Source organism: Macrobrachium nipponense, chromosome 30, assembly GCF_015104395.2.
Source record: "Macrobrachium nipponense isolate FS-2020 chromosome 30, ASM1510439v2, whole genome shotgun sequence".
Classification (NCBI taxonomy): Eukaryota; Metazoa; Arthropoda; class Malacostraca; order Decapoda; family Palaemonidae; genus Macrobrachium; species Macrobrachium nipponense.
In genome coordinates this window covers 66,766,330-66,791,016 of record NC_087218.1, presented here as the reverse complement: position 1 = coordinate 66,791,016, position 24,687 = coordinate 66,766,330, and the positions used below count along the sequence as shown (strand labels likewise).

At 38.8% G+C, this 24,687-nt stretch overlaps 1 protein-coding gene across 1 annotated transcript in view; it reads right to left on the bottom strand.

The window, feature by feature from the left end:
• LOC135202186 (nucleolar protein dao-5-like) overlaps positions 1 to 24,687 on the bottom strand; it is a 145,273-nt gene that overhangs the window by 66,204 nt on the left and 54,382 nt on the right. The window contains exons 8-11 of the mRNA XM_064231441.1: positions 13,627 to 14,078; positions 10,837 to 11,021; positions 5,178 to 5,244; positions 1,323 to 1,679 (exon numbers count right to left, since the gene is read on the bottom strand). Of these exons, the coding sequence (XP_064087511.1) occupies positions 1,323 to 1,679; positions 5,178 to 5,244; positions 10,837 to 11,021; positions 13,627 to 14,078 (1,061 nt within the window). The remainder of the gene's footprint in view (positions 1 to 1,322; positions 1,680 to 5,177; positions 5,245 to 10,836; positions 11,022 to 13,626; positions 14,079 to 24,687) is intronic.

The following is a 24,687-nucleotide window of genomic DNA, read 5'->3' as shown; positions in this document are numbered from 1 at the left end:
AAATTTGACATTCGGTCAACTTTAACTCGTTTGAAATGGTCGAAAACTGCAATTGTAAGCTAAAACTCTTACAGTATAGTAATATTCAATCATTTATCTTCATTTTGAAACAAATTGGAAGTCTCTAGAATAATATTTCGATTTATGGTGAATTTTTGAAAAAAAAAACATTTTATTACGTCCACGCGTTACGAATTCATGCATCATTTTGTGATAATATTTTCTCTATGTTGCTTTGATCGTTTTACAAAATGATTGCAATTTAGTGTACAATACAATGAAAAAAAATTAACTCATTAGCTTTAACCGTTTTGCTCACAGCGCGATTTGAATACAATTATAAATGAAATTTTGTTTTCGCGCTATCATATATCGCATTATTTATATATGATAATGATATTTTTTTTTCATTTCTGATGGTTGCATACTAAACTTCAGGCAATGACAAAAAAAGGAGCCAAAAATTAACTCTTAATCTTGAAAACTAAGCGCGCTGTGATTTTTTTAAAAAATATTTTTTCCGCTTTGGCGCTCACTCCGAGACCCCCTCGGCATACGGGAGACGATTTTTATTATACCCCTTCGGCGTTTAAGGGTTATTATGTAATATCATTTAATCTTATTGAACTTACTAATACAGTATTAATCAATATTAGTATTTGAAAATTAGTAAATTGTTTTTGTACCATAAAAATGTATTAGTCATGAAAATAACATCAAAATACACTAATTAGTGATTATTTTCGCCGGAAAAATCTTGTGAATAGGCGAATCCCCCGCAAATAATGGGTAGACATGGCCCAGGGAGAAATCAGCGAATCAGTGAGTCCGCGAATCCGGAGAACGCGAATACGGAGGGTCCACTGTATATTAAGAATGCAAGAACAAATGGTTGACTGTACAAAAATACATTGATAAAGTTGTGAACCTTGTGGATGCTTTACTGTATATCACCTTTTACAAGGAAGGCAATAAAAATAGGGCAGGTGAGTAGGAAAAGGTGGTAGAGAAGAGTCAAATATCCAAGATTTGAAATAAAACACTGAATTATCCATTACTTAAACTGAATAATATTTCATTTCCTTAAAAATTATTTGTATATAAAAATGGACTATGTACTGTACAATATGTCTGCCTTCTAAGTGTTCTAATGGGTTGATTTTCTTAAAAGTATCAAAATCTCCATTGAAAAACACTAAAAAAGTACAGTAGATCCTCATTAAACAAAATCATCACTTATAACCTATAGCATTCCTCTTTGTAGTTAAGTCCAGCACCTACATTAAATGCAATAAACAAATAATAATCTCATAGAATTTTACCTGGTTTTACATTTTCCTTGTGGGGCTTTGGTATGTTGCTGTGATGAGCTTTAGGAGATGCTTTCAGGGCAAAAGAACTCTTACGTGCAGATAAAGGCACCTTTTTGCTTACAGTTGAAGCACCTGGTGACTTCTTAGATGTAACTTTAGGAGACTTTAGGTGTTTAGGCGACTTCACTTTAGGAGACTTTAGGTGTTTAGGCGACTTCAAACGTGTATTTTGTGATTTTGATGCTGATTTTGGAGACTTCTTTGCAGACTTTGACACTTTATGGCTGGTCTGTGGAGATTTCAAAGCCCCAAAATTAAACTTGGGTGATTTTCCAACTGGAGTTTTCCCTGATTTGGCAGAATTTCCTGTGAATGTAAGTACATTAAAATATACTGTCATAAAGTCTTATTCATCTACAGAGATTAAAGACAGTAAATATGAACAGTAACTTACCATTAAATAAATATCAATAAACTGGAAAAAAATTAACTTAATATTATCCTGAAGTGGGTATGTTTAGAAAGCAAGAAAAGTTTTAAAAATAAATTATGTACAATAGTTCCTGGGTTTTAATTCCATTTTTTTTCAGGTCAAATTACAAGGGATTCACAAGGGAAAAAATCATAAATATCCAGTTCCTTAAGAATAAAACTCGGTTTTCATAAAGTAAAGCTAGGTTTTTTTATCCAATCCATTAACCATATACTTGCTCACACGAGTCTCGAAGGTCCCAAGACTTGCAGCCGTTTTTCTAATAGAAAAAGTATGCAGTCTGATGACACACAAGGTGAGTTTGTTTGAAGAAAAAAAAAATTGTGTTGTAAAAGTAAAAATTTTATTACAACCCACCAATCATATATTTGCCCAAATGACAATCTTAGTGGGAGGACACGCTGCAGAATGCTCCAGAGTATCTGCATATCCAGGAGAGCACTTGGGGTCTGTTATTAGTCATAATAATAATGAACCTCTAAGTGAAATCTCCTCCAGTGAGTAAGAATTCAACCATTTGTACAAGACACCTCTTCAATCAAAGAAAATATGAATTGGTACCACCAGGTATCTGCACTCAAAATAGAAGAATCATCCATATCTTATTTTTAAAAGAAAGAGATGTAGAGGTATTTTGAATTCCGACTTGCATCAGCATCCATACGTGCCATACTTTGCCATCTTACACTACTAACGGCATCAAAGATGACCTGCCTAAATTTATACGAGATAGAAAGGAATGCAAATGGTGCTTTTTGATATGGACCTGGTTAATTGGGTCTTTGCTATTAAGTTAGGAAAAAACAACTATCCCATCAATTTCCAAACTTGGGCATCAGTGACCTTTCCATACAGTGCTGGCATGTCTCAATGATGCATTATTATTAATAGGGGTTAGTTTTTCCAGACCTCTGAGTCTCAAGTAAACTCTTCTCGGGCTGGTTCTCAGGAATTAATCCTGAGGAAAACAAATAAATAAAAATAAATTAATTAATTAATTAATTTTAAAAATTAATAAAATAAAAAAATTAGACTTTATTTGAGAAACCTGTCTTATTTAAAAAAATTTATGAAAAATCTTTGCTTTCAGCAAGAATACTTTTCATTTTTGAATTCCGTAGATAAGTAGATCTTTGCTGGGTCCAATTTGGGCACTCAACAAGTAAATGCAGTTCTCAATGATGCAATTGCCAATAGAGACCATATCCAGTGTTGATCCAGCACCAATGATGCATTTTGCAGTGATCATATGGTGGCTTGGTAAGACTTATGATGACCTAGAAAAGGCCCCATTTAGGAGGTGGTTTTGAGCCCCTCTAAATCAATCTCCACCTTGATGAGCTAGATGAGAAAACTTCATCTACCCAGGAATCTCAATTAACTGCGATGGCAGACCTTTATGTGAAAAAGTTACTCATTCACTCTAACATTCTATTATTTCATATGAAAAAATTAAGCTTAGATCCAACAAAATCTGCATGCACATGGGAAGTGGTGGTATATATATTAAAATGGGCCTGGAGCAAATTTACTGTTTTTTTGTGTAATTTTGCATTCCACAGAATATGGAAACTAGGACCAATAAAAGCCTACTTTCCAGCTCTAAATGCAAAATCCCTTTGCTGGTTAGTGTAAATACCAAACAAAAAGAAAACAACCCCAAAATCTGGGAAAATAAAATATACATAAAGTGTTTAAAACAGAAACAATCACTTGAATACTACTAACAATGCAAAGTGTAAGTCTCAGGAAAAAGGATTCTGTAATTACTTATTTAACCATCTGAACAAATCAGAGGAAAACACCAAGAAACAAAAGTAATGACTAAAGTGCAAAAAATCATAATTCCACCCCTTTACTTAGCTGAAAATCATATAGGATCAAAAGAAAAATTAATAAACTCATCAAAGAAATGGTTAGAAAAATGCTGGGAAATAGCAATCTGAAAACAAGCTGAGGAATTCTGGGCACAATTGTTAACATCAATACCCACACAATACGAGGCGAGTGACTGATACATGCATGCATTTCCAGGAGCTGCATATGTCCTTACAATCTGCAATCATTATGTCTATTAAACAAAAGACTGTAAGTCTGGGGGTATTTAAAAATGGATGTGAGCAAATATTTGATGGATGGGTTGTAATGAAACAAAAAAATAAATAGATATTTTGAATAACACCATTAAACATCAATAATTCCCAACTGGTTTGTCTCCACCAATGCACTTTCTTTTTTATCTTCTGGCCTTTCATTCTGCAACTTGCAATATTATAAACTTCCTTAATCAACTACTCTCCCCTTCATACCACATGGCCAGTTCTGGGATCTAGGGTCTACATCCAGCCTCTAGACACCAAATCCCTAAGTAACTTATTTCTAATATACTTTAGTTATGAGTCTTTCCAATTTATAGTTATTCCTCCATAGTACATAGTAGTAGTAGTAAAAGCCTTACAAGTCCAATATTTTTCCTGCAAGCTAATGCTTTATTATTTTGTAGCTTGCTTTATTATTTTGTAAGTGTTGCACTGATTGTCAGATTTAGGTGGTATGTAAAAATGTAAAATATTTCTGGCTACCGACTACTGGCAGATTTATAACGCTAAGAACTAGGAATTGTTTTTTGGCAGCAATAAGCAAACGCAAACCTCAAACTCCCTTTTCTCAGTGCAGCAGTTTAATGTCTTATCAACTTTAACCAGGAGCAACTGAAGGGTCATACCTACTATATAACCCAAGTCGAGTTATTTGAAGTATGTTTACCTAACAGCTTTCCACACTTTGTTGGACTAAAAATACCTCACCCCCACATTCCCTTAACATCAATGTTTTAGTGATGTACTCTACTATCCAGAATTGAAGTTTGATCCCAGGTTGCCTAGGTGAATATCACTTAAACTGTGCCTTTTGTGGTACACTGTAGATGGTACTGAAAGTTCTTTGCAATGTCCCTTCCTAAGCCTCAGTTCTACTGTAACTTCTTTACCTTTTTGAAATTTTTATCTTTCAAGAAAAAATCCTTTGGATAAGCCTCAAAAGTCCAAGATGTAACTTGGGGGTCTGAAACTAATTTATAATTATAATTATCTGTCTAGTTACCTCACCCCTATTACCTACGAACATTCTGCCTTCCTATGTACTTCCTCAAAGAAGGAAAACATGATTTATGAGATGGCAAGGTATCCATTATTTAGAAGGCCCTCTCTAGTTTCCCTCAGATGGCTATACAGTTGTATCTTACAACCTTTTTTTAATCTTACTTTTAATAACAACACATATACTAGCTACGCTACAAAAAGTCAGAGAGAGAGAGAGAGAGAGAGAGAGAGAAGAGAGAGAGAGAGAGAGAGAGAGAGAGAGAGACATACCTGCAAAGTTTAAGCTGACATTTTCAACAGAGGTAACTGTGGGTTTGAAGACTTCTCCTGATGCATGCTGCAATATAAGAAAAAAAAATTTGCATTGGCATTACTAAATATACTAAAATAATTCCATCAGTTGAGAAAAATTAACATTTCATAACTGTGAAGAATACTGGCCTGAAAATATACACCATATTTCTTCCAAATTGCAATTTTAGACATCAACTTTAAAACAATTAATGAAATGTTCAAAGGCACCAAAATGGAATAAAAGAACAAAACAAAAGTAATACATCTCACAAAACAGCATTAAACCCTTAATGGATAGACAAGATCACATGAGGAACTATGACAGGTTTTGAGCAAACGATGGCTAACTCACACAAATAATATTATGTGCCATATAGTTTGGATGAATGAGCAGAAAGATGTTCATATCAATTCAATGGGAAATATGTGACTTATGGCAAGTCTAGTAGCTTATTACAGAACAGATTTGGGTCAGTGTGCCTTAAGACTTGAAGGAGGAATGTACTGGCCTCCTCTATCCCATGACATGTTTTTATTTATTTGCTCATAAGTATACCCATGGATTGCTGTTGGTTTTAGTTCTTATCTTTTATGATATGTCAGCTATAATTGTAATTTTGCAAAGAAGAGAGCAAATAAATATTAAAAAAAACATGTAAACCTCACAAAAAGGTAATGCACCACCCCATCTCAGTAAATCTCAAAAATATTCTACAATAAATGCATATAATCAGAATCTGTTACCAATTTTAGTTCTTATCTGTTAGGACATTGTGTGAGCTGCAATTAAAATTCTACAAAATAAAATAAAATTAATTATTACAAAAAAAGCATATTTTTACGAATGTCTTGTCTTGGAAAAATATTCACTTTCAACTTCCTGTGGAAGGTACAGAGAAATGTTTAGAATTTTTCTTCTTACACCATGTGTATTTGCATATCTTTCTCTTTCCCCTGATGCATTTTTTTTTTTTAATTGGACAACCTTAAAGTTTGCCTGGGCTGGGGGCGTGCTTAATATATATTTAGCCTGTCCTGTAAGGATTAAGATAAACCATACACTTATTGTACTCTCTCTCTCTCTCTCTCTCTCTCTCTCTCTCTCTCTCTCTCTCTCTCTCTCTGTCACTTTTTTATAAAAAAAAATTACAATGAAAAACAAAGATGAGCAAACACAAAATTTATTAAAAATTTATTTGAGAGAGGAAGGGGGGAGGAGGAAGGGGCAAGCAAACAGGAATTTAGTTTACCTTAACAATGCAAATAGAGTAGTTTACCTTAGCATGATGCATTCATGTACACACACACACACACACAACTGTATTAAGTACAATACTGTACTACTGCCTTTTGAGAGAGAGAGAGAGAGAGAGAGAGAGAGAGAGAGAGTTGGAGAGATAGAGATGAGTTTAGAGAGAAGAGAGAGAGGGGGGGGGGGGGGGGGGGTGGGGGGGGGGGGGGAATAAAAGAATGAAAAGTTTCATAATACATGCTATAATAGACACAAAAATGTTTGTGATTTTTTTTTTGTATCGTATTATTTTTGTGAAGTGGTCCCCCCGTATTTGAGGGGATGTGTACCAGAACCCCCCCCCCCCCCCCCCCCTCCCCCCGGAATAGTTAGAATCAACGAATAGTTGGAACCCCTAAAAAATGCTAAAAACAGCCTATTTTGTTAGTTAAAACTCAAGAAAAACCCATCAAAAATGTTTATACAACTACCATCCGACTTACAACCTGCTCGACATACGACCACCCGTACTTACAACCTTACTTCAGACAGTTGACCATTGAGTTACTTGGCACTGCGCCATCTCATGAGAACTCTCATCACTCAGGCAGCATCAGTTTGAGTTACCCTGCCCTATCTGCAGCATCATTTGGTATTTACTGTACTGTAGACTGAATTGCAAACCAATTTACGTAAGAATCGACTTCTGACATGCATGCAAGAACCTAACCCCATTGTAACTCAATGCCTGATTGTACGTAATATATACTATTACATAAATGATTAAAATGTATTAGTAGAAGTACATTATGGTAAAAAGATTGAAATAATGATTGTACATTACATTACAGTACTAAGTAGGCACTTTTATATAGCAAAGGTTTGATAGTATACCCTACCCAGTATGTTGGCCACTTTCTAAGGTTCGACTTACATCTATTCTGACTTACAACCAGTGGGTCGGAACCAAACTTGGTTGTAAGTAGGATGGTACTTGTATGTCCTTGGTTTTTTTTAAGTTTTATCACAAGGGCATTTTATGATGAAATTGATATAAAAACCAGGAATTTCTGGATATTTCCCATAGAAAAATACTGCAAATAGGCAAATTTTCCACGAATAATAGGGGGAAATGTTCCCCAGAGAAATCCGCGAATGCGTGTCCGTGAATGCGCGAGTCCACGAATCCGGAGAACGCAAATCCGGGGGGTCCACTGTGATTTACACATCTTGTAAGCATTCCTCGTGAGCAGACAGAACTACTACTGGAATTGGCTGTGTTTTAGCTAGGCAAAACTTGCACAGCACTATACTGTATGTATATTTAGAAGCAATTGACTTTGCAGATACTATAATTTGGATCACTGAAACAGGCAGTCCCTGGTTACTGGCGTGGGTTCCATTCCGATGGCTTGATAGTAAGCGAAAATTGCCGATAACCAAAAATCTGCAATTCATGGGGCTTACGGCGCCGATAACCGGATTATGGTGCAACAACTGGATTATGGCACCTCTGTTAGGAATGTATCAGAGCCCTAACTCTATTTATCGGCACCGATAACAGGAAATCGGCACATTGTGAAGTGTAAAACCCCCAATTTTCAGCCCTAGACAAGTGCCATAAAACCAGATCGCTGATAACTGGGGATTGCTCCTAACAACAAAAACTAATAGGCAGTCCCCGGGGTTACATCACGTTCGGGTTAAGTCGTTCCGCTGGTATTTATTCCCATTATAATTACAATGATTCAGGTTACGGCGATTTTCGGCCTACAACGCCCTGACAGGAATGTGACTGTATTCTAAATTGAATAATCACAGTCACCTCTCGAATACCATGAGTTTAAATATATTTTCTTAACGCAAGCAAATATATATGGAGATATTTTTAACTAACATGATTTATTTTGACTTAACACGAATTGACTCGAGCATCATTTTCAAATCAGTTACACGCCTCGGAAGGTCGGAGTGGCAATGCTGTCACAAAAGGCCACACTACCTAATGGCAAGAGAGGGAAACCAACTCATGGTTCCTAAAAGTGCAAACAAGTATCATGTAGTGAATTCAACTGTTCAGTTGACTCAACAATTGCATTTAAGTGAGAAGGGTTAGCGGCGCCAATCGCCGGTTAGCAGTGACGATCCCCAGTTGACAGCACTGTCGCAGGTTATAACAATGGACCCCCTGTATCCGCGGACTCACACATTCGCGGATTTCTCTGTGGACCATATCTACCCATTATATTTGCAGGAAATTTGCGTATTTGCTTTACTTTTCTATGAGAAACAGCCACAAATGCCTGTTTTTATTTTTATTTTTAATCAACTTCATAAAATGCACTTATGATAAAACTATTAAAAACCAGGTATAAACATTTTTAGTGAGTGTTTCTTGAGTTTTAACTAACAAAATAGGCAGTTTTAAGTGTTTATTCGCCGGGGGTCTGGTACGCATCCCCCACAAATACGGGGGAACACTGTAGTGCTAGTGCTGTTATCGTCAATTTTCAGTTAGCGGTGCTCGGCCAGGGACGGAACCCTCACCATTAACCATGGACTGCTTATATTATAATTTCATTAAAAGTTATACTATTCTAACCTTCAAAATTGACACACAACACCATTTCTTACAGGGAAATTATGTTTAAATAACATGACCTCTCTATGATTGTAATTCCCATGTTATTCAAGGGGTCATTATTATTAATAATAGGGCTTAGTTTTTCCAGACCTCTGAGTCTTAAGTAGACTCTTCTCGGGCTGGTTCTCAGGGATTAATCCTGAGAAGAAGTAAGGGAAAAAATTATAAATATAAAAAAATAAAAAAAAAATAAAAAAAATAAAAAAATAAATAAAAAAAACAAAAAAAAATTACATTTTATTTAAGAAACCTGTAACTGTGAAAAATACCTGTTAGGATATTCCAAGGTAGGTAGTGTATTGTGCAGGCTTTATACCCACATTCATTACAGTTATTAACAAATTTTGTTACTTTACAAATGGGGCATTAATTTGAAGTGCTATTATATCTAAATAAAATGTAATTAATATAACTTGGTATATCAGTAAATAAATGCAATTAATATTTATTTAGGTTTTCAACTGATAGATGATAGCCTAAGCTCAACTAGCTAACAACATTTTGCAGAAAGTGTATGGATTTCAGAAATTTTCATATGCTACACCAAATTAATGACAATATTGCTGTAAAAAATCTTTAATAAGTCTACACACTCTTCTGAATGATGATATGCTTCTTTTCGATTTCTATGTGGATATATCAAAATGCAGTACAGCACAGTACATACCTACTATGTACAAAAATCAGCAGACAAACACACACACACACACTTACATGCAGTGCATACAGTACTTTTTCACATATTATTACTACCTGTACTGCTGCATTCATTACTATATTTAACAGTCAACAGACCTTCTTCAAAACTTACAATGAAAGAAAGCTACACAATAAGAAAGAATGAGACAGATTTTTACATAACTGCTACACTAACTTCGCAGTATCTTGCAGTCTACTGCTGGGTCTTTAGCCTTTATTACCTAAAGAATTATGATATTTTCATGGGAGGCCAGACCTCCAAACTGTGTAATAATAAGATATATATTGTATCTTATTATTACATTGCATATTACTAACAGGTTATCAAAATGTGGAACCAAAAAACACACACAAGAAACAGTTAATTGGGAATTTTGGTTTTCACTCGGCATTTCTTACTTCTAGAGGAGTCTGACCAAATGAAGACCAAATAGCAATAACCACATCCTACCTGAATGCTCCCAAAAACAGGTAGTAAAGTTCAGTGACTTCAGTTGATGTTATTAACTTAAGGAAAAAGACTACTTTTATGCCCAAAGGGAATTTTATTGAATTTTCAAATAATGCTTCATTCTAGTTAGTATGCTCTTTCTCTTACAGAACTCTATGGGTCATCTAAATATAATCTTCCCCTGATATTACTAACAGCTACATTAACTGAACTTTTTTTATTCAAAATACCACTTAAGTGTCTGTTCACCCCTTAAAATCAAAATTTCACATTATTTTAGTATTTTGCTTTCTCTGCTTTCAGTTGCATGATTAAATCATTTTAATTGAGTAAACAGTCTATTTATTCCATTAATTTCAGTTATTCAAATCTTCATACTGCTTAATGGAGGAAATACTAGAGTAAAGAAAGAAATATATTTCAACGTAGCAAGCTTGATGCTTATCTCAAAGGATGTATTTTAGGTGCATCTATAATATGAACCATTTTCGAAGCTGATCAAAGGTAAGCATAGTATTACACATTCCACCATTTACATTATGTACAGGCAATGTATTCACAGCCTATTTCTTTAAAAAAAGTCACTAAATATCATTATGAAAAACCTTACCCTAGGCCTTGGTTTTTTAGTTGCACTACTCTGATGATCGAACATTTTCTTCTTCTTGTCAATGTAGTCATCCAGAGCTTCCATGCGATTGAATGCTTTTTCGTGGATCTTGGCAAAATTAGGTACTTTCAATTTGCGTGCAAAAGACACAAAACGTGGAATACCAGAACCTGCGACCCTGGCCTCTGAAAATTGTAATGAGCACAGTAAAAAAACTGAACTAGAAATAAAACAATGAAGATGCTTTAAAATTTCTTAATCCCTTCTTACTCCATAATAAACTTGCAAAGGTGTTGTGGTATTTCTTATACAGGCAGCTCCCGGTTACCATTGGTATCAGTCACCAGCATTTCAGTTTTGCAGTGCTTGTTCAACATTCATAGCTGGGTTTTACCCTCCTTAGGGTTTATAGCACCATTGTCTGGTCATTGGTGGCTTATCCTATGCGCAGAGACCACCTCATAAAATACAAACATAAGAAATATGCATCTTTTCCTTGGCTCTTTTAAAAAGTTGTCCTTCACTTCGCTGTATCCAATACTGAATGTAATCTTATATTACTATTATATTATAAAATACAAACAAACCAATCATGTTTTGGTTTGGAAAAATCAGCTGACAGAGGTAAGTTTATTTCGCCACATCTAATTCAACTCAAGACACTTCCTTGCCCCCTATTTAGTGTAAATTAATCTCTAGAAACTCTATTTATATGGGACAAGGTTATGTTTCATTACTTGAAGCATTTTAAAGCCAAAATATGGCTTAAATGTCTTGTGAAACTAGATTTAGTTCTTTTTTCGTTAATATGTGGCACCATTGCAATCATATTTTGGTTGGAAAAATTAGCTGTCAGAGATAAGTTTATTTCACTGCTTTTAACTCAATTCAGAACAATTTTCTTGCTTCTATTTAGCATAAATTAATCTCTACAACTCTCTTTATACGGGACAAGGTTATGTTTCGTTATATGAAGTGTTTTAAAGTTGAAATATACCTTAAATACATCTTCTTGTGAACTAGATTTAGTTTTTTATTTGTCAATAGATGGCACCAGGAGCATGATTTTTGTGTAAAAAAAAAATTAAAAGTTTCAACTATTTTCACCCTGTTTCACCATAATGTGAGCTTTATGCATTTATTCATGCCCCAGATTTTTCATTAAAATACTTTTTTCTCCACTATTATTTGCAGTCGAGTTTCATCCATGTTACTAATGCACAATAATATATAGTCATTAGAAAGTTTGAACATTGTTTTCTCAGCTACAGCTACAATTGCAGCTTAGATTTAGCAGTACTACTATATTTCCACGATGATATTTTCTCCATAGCGAATAAATGTATAATTAAAAAATATATCCGTCTTATTCTATTTAATTAACGTCATTTGTAACAAAACTATGGAAATTATTTACTATCGTACAACAGCTGAAAAGCAAGCAAAACATTGTTATCAGATTCGGTTGGGTTGTTATAGCAAAACAACTGTTTTCATTCACTGTTTATGGCTGTCGCAATTAAGCAATGATTATAATGTTGCTAACGATACTTTTATTATTCTCATGTGCTTTTTTAACTTATTTAACTAGAAGATATGGTAAATAAAATGATGGAGGAAGGAAACATTTGTGTATTCTAAAAAAAAAGGTGACTTTTTCCTCTCCCTCTCATTCTAGGCCAAGATTTACTTATAAGTTCATTGAATCTGACGTTAAAAATTTGTAAAACTACCATACAGACCATACTTAAATGATTAGGCAAATGAAATTTCACATTTTTATTACACAGTTATCACATATTAGGGCAAAATCTCTGGCCATGACACTATCTAAGGAATCATTAACCAGTCTAGGGCACCGTAAGGTGGATTGTGGTGCCGTAGACTTTCGAATTTCGGTTAGTGATGATTTTCAGTTACCGTCATACCCCAAGGAACGGAACCCGTCGGTAACCGGGGGCTGCCTGTACACAACCTAATTGAATGAATTCATTTCTTACACCGAAATTACTACTAAATTTTAACTCACAAATTTTGTTTAATACTGTTTACCATTATATATCTGAAATCTATGAGAATATGAGAAGTTGATGTCTCTCAATGGAGTATTAATAGTAGTTGACATATATAGTCAACTGATGTACATGTGCTAAAAATAAAAGAAGAAACAGATTTTCTATTTCTCCATCATTCACTCTTCTAATTCATGAAATGAATGGTAAAAAATGACTATAATAAATATCTAAAAATGGTAAAAAAATGACTATAATAAATATCTAATAGTTTATGTAAGGATAATATTACTGCATATACATCATCAGATGACTAAAGAATCTTAAATCACGATAATTATCATAAATATTTAATTAAATAAATGTGCATAAAGTCCAGATTTTCACAAGAGTGAACATTTAGATGGTGAACTACCAGATGTTAGGGGATGCATGAAAGTAACTCAACAACCCATTTACGTGTCTGCACACAACATCTTGGTGACAATGAAATTAATTCTATTTTCATGAGGAAAACAAACAATATCTTTAAATTTTATAGATGCTATAATAAACCTATTCAAGGAACATACAATGCTGTAAAAACATTCCAAGAATGAAAACTTATAGTGAAAACTGGCATGTAACAACACCAAAGGAAAAGGATTTTCTCAGCATAGTAAAATTGAAAGAGTACTACATAATACCCTCAAGAATAAATTGCTGGTTAAATACTTCACTCTTGTTACTCCTACTCAAAAAAATTTGCGTGTCACTTAAAAAACATCAAGTAAAGTACCTTTTCCATCTTCTGCTGGAGCATCGCCTCTGCCAACATTGAAAAGTGGTTTCATTATCTTAGATGTCTCCTGGCCTTTCCCCTCAGTTTTTGGTGTACCATTTGGAAGTTTGGTTGATACCACTCCAGATTTTTCCGAGTTGTTAGGTGTACCTGCAGCTAACATTCCAGATCCCAATCCTGACTTTCTTGAACTGTTGGGGGTACCTGCAGCTAGTTTTACTGATACCATTCCTGATTTTCTTGAGACGTTTGGTGTCATCTTATTTAAATTTTGTGATGTTACTTCAGTCTTTCTTGATCTGCTAGGTGTTGGAGTTCCTGATTTTGCTGGTATTACTCCAGACTTCCTTGAGAAAATTGGTGTTCCTGTGACCAACCTTTCTGGCAGAGATCCAGACTTCCTTACACTCCCCGGGTTTGTTGGCCTTATACTTTGCCTCTTTTCGTTTCTAAAATAATATTTCAAACACATAGAATCCACACAATTACAACAGCAACAAAATAAAAAATAAAAATATTTCATTATCATAATTATGAGAAATGCATGAAATTTTACAAAGGTAAACTCCACTCCTGAAAGGACATAACCCTGTATAGAATGACTTGAGGACAAATATCACACAATTAGGTTAACTTGAGGACCACATGAATCTCCCTTTTAATTACATGAAACAAAACTGAATATCATAGAAAAATGTGTAACTTCTAAAACATCAAACCTGGCTCAAGCCTACCTAGTTTCATTTAATGTTTACATGGGCAGGAATCCAATATATTCCTACATTTTTACCATCTTTATATATCTGATAGCACTTCTAGAAATTCTGAAAATTTGTCTCGGCATACTTGTATACCTAATTGTTTTAATGGGTGACACTACTGCACACAATTCTGCTGTGAAAACAGAATTGATAGAAAAGGAAAGGAAAGTTTCGGAGTGTTTTTGGTTGGGGACATGAACTATATTCTTATTACCTGACAAAAGATTTAGACCCCCTCAGGGGGGTTAAAAACAAAATTATTTGGGCCCAATAGTAAGTTTCCTTTTTTTTTTTTTTTTTTTTTTTTTTTTTTTTTTGTTTTACCCCAAACTTTCATGATTCAAGTTGAGCAAATTCACAATAGTACGAACTTTTCACTAGAACCTAACTAAATGTTATACACAAGATTTTCACAGATGTGTGACATTTGCAAATCATCAAGAAGCCCTGCAAAAGTGTTTGTTTAATTTTTTATGTAATTCTCTCTCTCTCTCTCTCTCTCTCTCTCTCTCTCTCTCTCTCTCTCTCTCTCTCTCTCTCTCTCTCTCTTTTACTGAGATGAGAGAATTTTTATGGTACCTGTTTATATTTAATAATATTCTCAAATATTAATAAGATTTAGTTAAATAATAATTATAAGGATACTTAATACAGTTAGTACCTTCATACTTCAAACTTGAATCTGTTCCAGAGGGGTTGTTGTTCGAAGTACAATTTGGTTCGAAATATGAAAAACAAATTATACCCATAAGAAATAAAGGGAATCAGGATAATTAATTCCATGCAACCCAAAAAGTCCCCCTTTTCACATTTTTTCTATTATTAATGTGATAAAATGTTAAATTAAGAGTGTAAATTAATGAAACAGTACATATGAAATGAAATTTTTGAAATTTTATTTTTTCTGTGTATAATATACGAACTGTTTGGTTAAAATTGCGCCCGGCCGGCTGGGGATGGAGGGAGGGGAGCAGGGAACCCGGTTTGCTTCTTTAGCAAAACCAGAATTGGTTTGCAGTATGCAAAGGTTGTGAAATAATTAAAATAAAAATTTTATTTTACCATCTTAGGTTAACAGGGAAAATATCAAGGAATCGATAGTGGTGGTGTCTCTGAGAGAGAGGAGAGAGATGAGAGAGAGAATAGAGAGAGATGAGAGACGACGAAAGAGACGAGAGAAGAGAGAGAAGGAGAGACGAGAGAGAGAATGAGAGAGAGAGAGAGAGAAGTAGTCAATCAGTGGTTTACAATTGGAGCTTTAAGTGCCAACCAAATGATATTCAATTATGCCACAATACATCAACTTACTGTTGGCAAATGGCCGACTTTTAAAATAAATATGAGGATTTTGCAAACAAATAAGTAATAAGTCAAGAATGCCAGAGAAGGAGGGAGAGATAAAATAACTTTTCACAAGGAAGCCGTTTAAACAAACAATCGAAGGCATGCAGAAGCTGAAAGCGGCACCAGTTTGTTTATTACAGAGCTAAGTTACTTTTACAGTAGTAAAACATTGTAAAAAGCAATTGTCACTAGATAGGTATTTTACCAAAACAAAAATAAAAGTGATTTGGGCAGATCCAGTGTAAGTGAAAGAAATGGGCAAATAATCATCACAGCCCAGCTGAGCTGATAAGTCAGTGCCTGGGAAGCAGACCTACTCTCTCTCTCTCTCTCTCTCTCTCTCTCTCTCTCTCTCTCTCTCTCTCTCTCTCTCTCTCTCTCTCCTCTCTCTCTCTCTCTCTCTCTCAGCACACCAAACACTGACTTGAGCAAGCTTTGTTCTCTCTTTTTTTACTGATAGCATTTGATTGCTTTCATGTTTTATCATTGTTAAATTTATTGTGAAATAACATTTTATGTTTTATGTGAATTGGTACTGCTTTTATGTACGTATTATAGTAAAGATGTTACTGTCTCTTCTCTCTTCAACAATACCATGACGCACGATAACTTAAAATCATTCATTTATTTTTTTTTTATTAGTCAAAAATATAAACATCCCCTCCCTCTACCTCAAGTTAGCTGTGTGTCACCTCAATGATGAATGATTTTGTTAATCGTTTATGCTAAATTTTATTGTGAAAAGCTTTGTTCTTTCATTTACTATTTTGTTAATATTGTTCAACTAGAACGTCTCACTCAGCGCACCAAACACAGGCTCAATTAAGACTTTTTTTTTTATTGCATTTAATTGTTTTCATATTTTATCATTACATTAAATTTATTGGCAAGTTCCCTTTTTTATGTGAATTATTATTGCTTTTACATACACACACAGTAATATTTTAACTCTCTTCTTCTCTCCTCAACATAACGCTCCCCAGTTCAGTCTCAAGTCAGCTGGGCGTGATGTCACCGTGGTTAAGTACAATTTTATACATCTTTTATGATAAATTTTATATTGAAAGCTAAATTTTTATCAAATGCTTTATACTTTTATTTATTTTGTCAAATATGGTTATCATTAAAATGTTATTGTTATAATACAATTAAGTTTGTTCATACTTACCTGGCAGATATATATATAGCTGTATTTCTGACGTCCGACAGAATTTCAAAACTCGCGGCACACGTAGTGGGGCGGCCAGGTGGTAGTACCCATTCCCGCCGCTGGGAGGCGGATATCAGGAACCATTCCCATTTTCTATTCATATTTATTCATGACCCTTGTCTCCTGAGGGGAGGAGGGTGGGCACTCTAATTATATATATCTGCCAGGTAAGTATGAAAAAACTTAATTGTATTATAACAATAACATTTTGTTCATGAAACTTACCTGTCAGATATATATATAGCTGAATCCCACCTTCGGATGGTGGGTAGAGACAGACTAGGATTTTTAGAAAGGAAAACTTAAATTAAATAAAAGATTAAACTTATTGGTTTCCTTACCTGTTAGCAAAGTAGACTCTGTGATTACTGTCACTTAAAGCCTGCTTATGCTTTTATCAGAGTTGCCAGCCAGGTTTGGACCTGTATGCTGGTGCACTCTGGATGCTCTGTCAACGGGGACGTGACCACAATGTGACAAGATCATCTAGCCAAACATATGGCAGTAACACAGCAACCGACCACCACCTGACCAACTAACCAAAAAAACCCCTGACATTAACACTAAGGAATGGGAGATTTCCACAGAAGATCTCACCTCACCAAAAACACAATAAAACTAACCTAACTAAGCTAAGGGATAGGGAGAGAGCTACCTTCAGCCCCCAAAACTGTGTCTGCCGAAATGTAAGGCCCCAAAGAACTACAGTTCTCGTAAATCGTTCACATCCCGGAGGTAATGTGAGGCGAATACGGAATTGCTCCTCCAGAAGGTGCTATCAAGAATATCTTTGATAGACATATTCCTTTGGAAGGCAAGAGAAGTAGCTACGGCTCTGACCTCGTGACTTTCACTTTAAAGAGGCTCAAATCAGTCTTCTGGCAAGATGAATGAGCCTCTTTAATGACGTCCCTCAAGAAGAAAGCAACAGCATTCTTCGACAACGGCAAATCTGGGTCTCTTCACCGAGCACCAGAGATTACCTGAGGGACCTCTTATCTCTTTAGTCCTATTCACATAGAACTTGAGAGCCCTGACAGGGCACAGGGCTCTCTCTGGTTCTTGACCACGAGACTCGATATTCCTTTGATTTCAAAGCTCTTTGGCCAAGGATTAGACGGGTTCTCGTTCTTAGCCAAGAAAGATGGGTTCAACGAGCAGACAGCGTTGTCTCCCTTGAAGCCCACTAGGCTACTGAACGCTTGGATTTCACTAACTCTCTTCGCCGTCGCCAGAGAAGCTAGGAAAAGCGTTTTTCTCGTCAAGTCCCTTAGAGAAGCTTCATGGAGGGGTCTCAAAGGGACTTAGCATCAGATGTTTCAAAACCACATCTAGATTCCATGAGGGCGGTCTTGCCTGTGGAATCTTGGTGGTTTCGAACGACCTTAAGAGATCGTGCAGATCCTTATTGTCGAGAGGTCCAGTCCTCTGTGGCGAAAAAACGGCAGACAACATACTCCTATAACCTTGATTGTAGGAACTGCCAATTTCTGCACATTTCTTAGATAGAGTAAGAAATCCTGCTATCTGATTCACCGAGGTCGTGGAAGAGGAAATTCCTTCCTTTTTGCACCATGCCCTGAAGGAGGACCACTTAGACTGGTAGACAGCTCTTGAAGAGGCTCTTCGAGCATTAGCGATTGCTCTCGCAGCTGCCTTTGAAAAGCCTCTCGCTCTGGCCAACTTTTTCGATAGTCTGAACGCAGTCAGAGCCAGAGCGGAGAGTTTTGGTGAAACCTTTTGAAGTGAGGCTGTCTGAGTAGATCTCTCCTCCAGGGCAACGTTCTTGGGAAGTCCACAAGGAATGTCATGACCTCTGTGAACCACTCTCTTGCTGGCCACATTGGGGCAATCAGAGTCAACCTTGTCCCTTCTGAAGCTGCGAACTTCCTCATTACGTCCCCCATGATCTTGAATGGGGGAAAGGCGTAAAGATCCAGGTCTGTCCAGTTCCAGAGCAACGCGTCCACTGCAATTGCCCCTGGATCCAGAACCGGGGAGCAATACAGAGGAAGCCTCTTCGTCCTTGATGTAGCGAACAGGTCTACTAGAGGACGTCCCCACAATCTCCATAATTGTTGACAGACTTCCTGGTGCAAGGTCCATTCTGTTGGTAGAATCTGATTTCGTCGACTGAGAAGGTCCGCCCTGACATTCTGAACCCCTGCCACGAATCTTGTCAGGATCTTGATGCGCCTTGCGTCCTGCCCATAGCAGAACTTCCTTTCGGCCAGGAGAAAAAGGGATCTGGAGGTGAGTTCCTCCCTGATTCTTTAGATACGCAAGGGCTGTGGTTACTGTCTGAGTTGACTTGAACAACCTTGCTTGACAGTTTGTCTTCGAAGAACTGCAGCGACAGGAATATCGCTGCCAGTTCCTTTACATTGATGTGCCAGGCTACCTGCCCTTCCCCCCTCTCCAGGAGCCTGACACTTCCTCCCCCTAGTGTTGCTCCCCAACCGGAAATGGAAGCGTCTGAGAACAACACTAGGTCGGGGCTCAGAAGATTTAAGGAGAAGCCCTCTCGTAACTTCTGAGGTTGAGCCACCATCTTAAGTGGACTTTTACCTTGTTGGAGATCCTTAGGATCGCATTCAGGTCCTCTTTCGACGTCCATTCTTCCGCAAGGAAAAATTGAAGAGGCCTGAGGTGCAGTCTTCCAAGCGCGAGACAAACTTTTCTAGCGAGGAAATGGTGCCCAGCAGACTCATCCACTCCCTCACCGAACAAGCTTCTCTCTCTAGGAAGGCTGCGACTTTCTCTAACCCAGTCGCTGACGTTCCTGGATGGAAACGCCCGCCCGAAAAGCCCTGAATCCATCTGAATTCCCAGATACACGATGGACTGTGTCGGGGTCAGATGCGACGTTTTCGGAGTTGACCAAAAGACCCAGAGACTTTGCTAGGGCTAACGTAAACTGAAGGTCCTTCAGACACTTCTGCCTCGACGACGCATGCATGATCAGCCAATCGTCGAGTATAGGGATATCTGATCCCTGACGAATGGAGCCACTTCGCTACATACCTCATTATCATTGTGAAAACCATCGGGGCCGTGCTGAGACCGAAACAAAGGGCTCTGAATTGCCAAACCCTGTTGTCTAAGACGAATCTCAGGTACTTCCTTGAAAGAGGTGGACGGGGACGTGGAAGTACGCGTCCTGCAGGTCCAGAGACACCATCCAGTCGCCAGGTCTCAGGCTCCCAGCACCGACTGAGGCGTCTCCATTTTGAATTTTGATCTTTTCTACAAAAAGATTGAGCCTGCTCACATCCAGGACCGGGCGCCAACCTGACGACTGCTTCGGCACTAGGAAAATCCTGTTGTAGAAGCCCGGTGACTCCAGGTCCAAGACTTGTTTCCACCGCTCTTTTTTCGACCATCTGGTCTAAACGATCGAAAGAATACTTTCTTCTCTCCCTGATAAAGATGGAGAGAGGTCTCTGGGAGTTGATGTTAAAGGAGGATGTAAAAAGGGGATCTTGTACCCCCGCTACTATCTTGAGAGTCCAAGGATCCGCCCCTTTCTGCCTCCAAGCCTCCGCAAAGAATTCCAGTCTGGCCCCGACTGGCGTCTGAAGGACGAGATCTTCATTTGCTGGTTTTGGGTTTGAATGAAGCTCTTCCTCTCGAAAAAACCTCTCCCTCGAGGAGCTGCTCTCGAGGTGCCCCTGCGCGAAAGGGTTTGACTTTCTTCGGGGGTTTGCTGAATGCCGAAGTGGAAGGAACTGCTGGACGTCTTGAAGACTGTACCAAGAGGTCCTGGTCGCCTTCTCTTGCAAACTCTTTGCAAGATCCTTTACCATAGCCTGGGGGAAGAGATGGTCCGAAAGAGGCGCAAAGAGCAATTCCGCTTTCTGATCGGGAGATACCGACTTAGCGGTAAAATTGCAAAGAAGAGCTTTTCTTTTTCTCTTGCAGGAAAGCAGTTCCAAAATGAGAAACTAGCTCCTCCGAACCATCCCTGACGGCCTTGTCATACATGACAACACGCTGGACAGCTCCCCCAGACTGAGAGAATCAGGACTTCTAGACTGAAGGTCTAAAACTCCCAGACACCAGTCTAGGAAATTAAAGACATTTAGGGTGCGAAGCAGTCCCTTCAATGGTGGTCCGTCTCCACAGGAGTCCAGGACACCTTAGCAGACGATAAGAGAGACCTCCTCTGAGCGTCCACTAACTGGAGAAGTCACCCAGAGCGGACGAAGGAACCTTTACTCCCACGTCCTCCTTGGTTTCATACCAAATTTATCCTTTCCCTTTGGCGAGTCTAGAGGGCGGATGGGCGAAAGTGGTCTTGCCCTGATCCTTCCTTCTAGACATAAAGTCTTGAAGCTTCTTAAAAGCCCTCTTGGTCGACAGCGATGTCTTCATCTCGACGAATTCAGGGGTCTTAACGGTCTTGGAAGACGAAAGTTGAGAGGGAGGAGACTAGGGGCTGCCGGCTGGAACTTCTCCCGAAGGATGAACGTAACAGCCTGACAAGAACCTTGTAGTCCGAGACAGCTGAAGCTACCGGCTGTTCTTCTTCGACGGAACTCCCTGGACTACTAAGTTCCCCTTCCTCCCTAAGAGGAACTGGAGAACGTCCATCAGGAGAGGGAGTACGTCCAGCAGTCTCAATCCTGAACAATGACTTCCGTTGGTTGGAAGTACCCGCTACAGGTACGGGAATCGCCCTTACGTCGATCCTTAGAAGGACTGGAGCCATCTTGTGAAATAGGAGCGTCCTTAGAAGCAACGGAAACTGTCTTAACAGACACGTCCCTACGAGAGGAAGCGCGAGCTTCCTGACGAGAGGCGCCAAAGCGTCCTGCTTAGCCAAGCAAGCGTCCTGCTGAGCGTCCTCAAAAGCGTCCTGCCTCGCTCGAAAAGCGTCCTCTTCGAACGGCGAGCGTCCTGAGGAGCGTCCTCAAAGGCGTCCTGTCGATAACTCAAAGCGTCCTGCTTCGAACACCGAGCGTCCTGCCAAGCGTCCTCAAAAGCGCCTTGTAGAGAGCGCAAAGCGTCCTGCTTAGAACGCCGAGCGTCCTCAACAGCTCCCTGCCGAGAGCGCAAAGCGTCCTGCTTTCGAACGCGAGCGTCCTGGCGAGCGTCCGCTCTCCTGAGAGAGCGAAAGATCTACTCGGAGAACGAGAACGGTGACGATCCGGAGGAGGAGAGAGAGACGAGCGAGACGAGAGAGAATGAGACTGCTTCGTCCTCTTGACGGGCAGCCGGAACGTCCTTCCTACGCTTAGGCTCGACTGCTGCTGGTGGGCGAGTCCTCTGAGCCAATCAGCGTAATCTGGTCCTGAAGGGACACTAGGATATCCTTCGTAGGTGACGAAGGAGCATAAGAAGGGGCAGGACTGAGCCTGCGAGAAGGCGAGGGGCGAGGGGACGCTTCCTTCCTTCTAGCAGGTACAGCTATCTGCCTCTCAGGTGAACACGCCTGTGCGTGGAAACCAACGTCCTCGTCGGTAGAAAGCCTCCCTCTCTTCTGAGGAGGAAAGGCGTCATAAGCATCCTCTGACGAAAGCGGAGACATAGGACGTGAAGCGTCCTCAAAGCGAAAGGTCCTTTTCAACGGACGCGAGTCTCTCCGAGCGCTCCACCCCTTGCGCGGGGAGGACGCTTCGGAGGACGAAAAGCATCTTTCAGGACACGCGCTCGTGCGCGCTCCTGGCAGCCTGGGATTTAGCAACAAGGCCTGCCGAAGGGGGGACGCCAGATCGGTGGGGAGCGCCCCCGTAAAACCCTCTTGCGCTTTCGACATACCCACTCCCTGAGTCCTGGGAGTCCGATAGAGGTCTAGGCCTAGAGGCATTATGGGGCCGATCTGACGCCCCCTCCACAACACTAGGGGCACTAACACAAACTTTCACAAGGCCAGTTTCTAGGGCCAAAACTTTAGATTCGAGAGCACGAATAGACTCAAGAATCAGAGAAAGGGTGTTACCTTCTCCAGACACAGCACTGGGGCCCGAAGGCAACAAAACAGGATTAGGTTGAGCAAAATCTACTGGTGTTAGAGGAGGAGAAATGTTACTTTCCTTACCTTTAGTAGAACTGCCCTTGGAGGAAGACCTCCTGACTCTATCGCGCTCCAATTTACGTCGATAGGTCTCATACATCTTCCATTTATCATCATCCAAATCCTTGCATTCATTGCACCGATCATCAACCAAGCAAACATGCCCCCTGCAATCCATACAAACTGTGTGAGGATCAACTGAAGGTTTAAGAAGCCTCACCTTACATTCACTCCTCACACACACTCTGAAACTTCCAGTACTTGATCCCGACATCATGTACACAGAAAAGCCAATCCAAAATCAAAAACCAATCCACTATTACGCGTGCCAATCCAACAATCCAGAAGTCGATACCAAAAGTCAATCCAGATAATATTAAGCGAGATAATCAAAAATCCTAGACGGAGGTACTGTAAACAGTTGTTTGCAGCACCGGCGACAGAAAAAATATGAATAGAAAATGGGAATGGTTCCTGATATCCGCCTCCCAGCGGCGGGAATGGGTACTACCACCTGGCCGCCCCACTACGTGTGCCGCGAGTTTTGAAATTCTGTCGGACGTCAGAAATACAGCTATATATATATCTGACAGGTAAGTTTCATGAACAAACTATATATTGTAAATGAAAAAAAAATTACAGTTTAACTTGCAAGACCCAGTAGGCCATCAAATACAAGTATAAACTAGATAATCAGTCAATTCAAGGTGCGAGCATTTGTTCGACAAACGATAAAAAAGTCTAGAAAATTTCGTTCGAAAAATGGAAAGTTTGACATAAAAAACGTTCGACAAACGAGGTACCACTGTAATAATAATAAGGGAGAAGGCCTTTTCTGAGGGCAGTAGCACTGAATACTACTATAGATGTTTCAATAGCATTTAATTTATATACAGTCTTCTCAATTCTTCTTACTATCTTTTTCTCATGTAGGTATATTAAGTTTCCTAAGAACATATAAAAATCATATAAAAATTTCAGTTGTCTTAGGTTTATTTCCTTTAATGTGTCGACAGTGCACAGTCAGTCATCTATGAGAGTACAAAAGTAAGTGAATTAAGATATGTGGTTTGCAGGTATTTATAGCAAGCAGGGTGTATACAATTGGTGGGTAGGTCATAAGCGAGGATTTTAATTGGATGTAGGCTAAATTGGATGTAGGCTAGTGTCGAAATCTATCCCTGAGGCATTCAGATCTCCTTGGTCTGTCCAGGATTGTTGGCAGGGGTTTGGTTTTGGCTGGGGTACCCACTACCGGGTGGTAGGTATTGTAAGTCATCCAAGTGACATCTCATCAGTTTCTGGCACTCTTTCTCTCAACAAGAACCCCATCAAAGACACCCGACAAGACATTAATATGCCAGTCGAGAGAATCTATACAGCAAGGAATGTCCCCAGGCTTCCCCTTGCCCAGGGTGACTTTAATCTAGGGTATAGACAGGTATTGTTTAGTCGTCTACTGACTTTTTACATAAACATCAAGACTCTCCATCTACAGGTATCATAGCCTCTCCACAAACATTCCAGTCGACAAGACGATTGAGCATATCCTCAATAAAGTACTATATAGATGAGAACACACGAGCTTTGAACATCCCCAAAGGAGCCCTAAAAGCCCTTCTTGAAATATGGAACAAGAAGGCCCCATTCACCACTCAAGGACATCTTTATTGCCAGATTGGCAGCACCATGAGGGGATCTATTTGCCAATATCTACACAAGTGTCA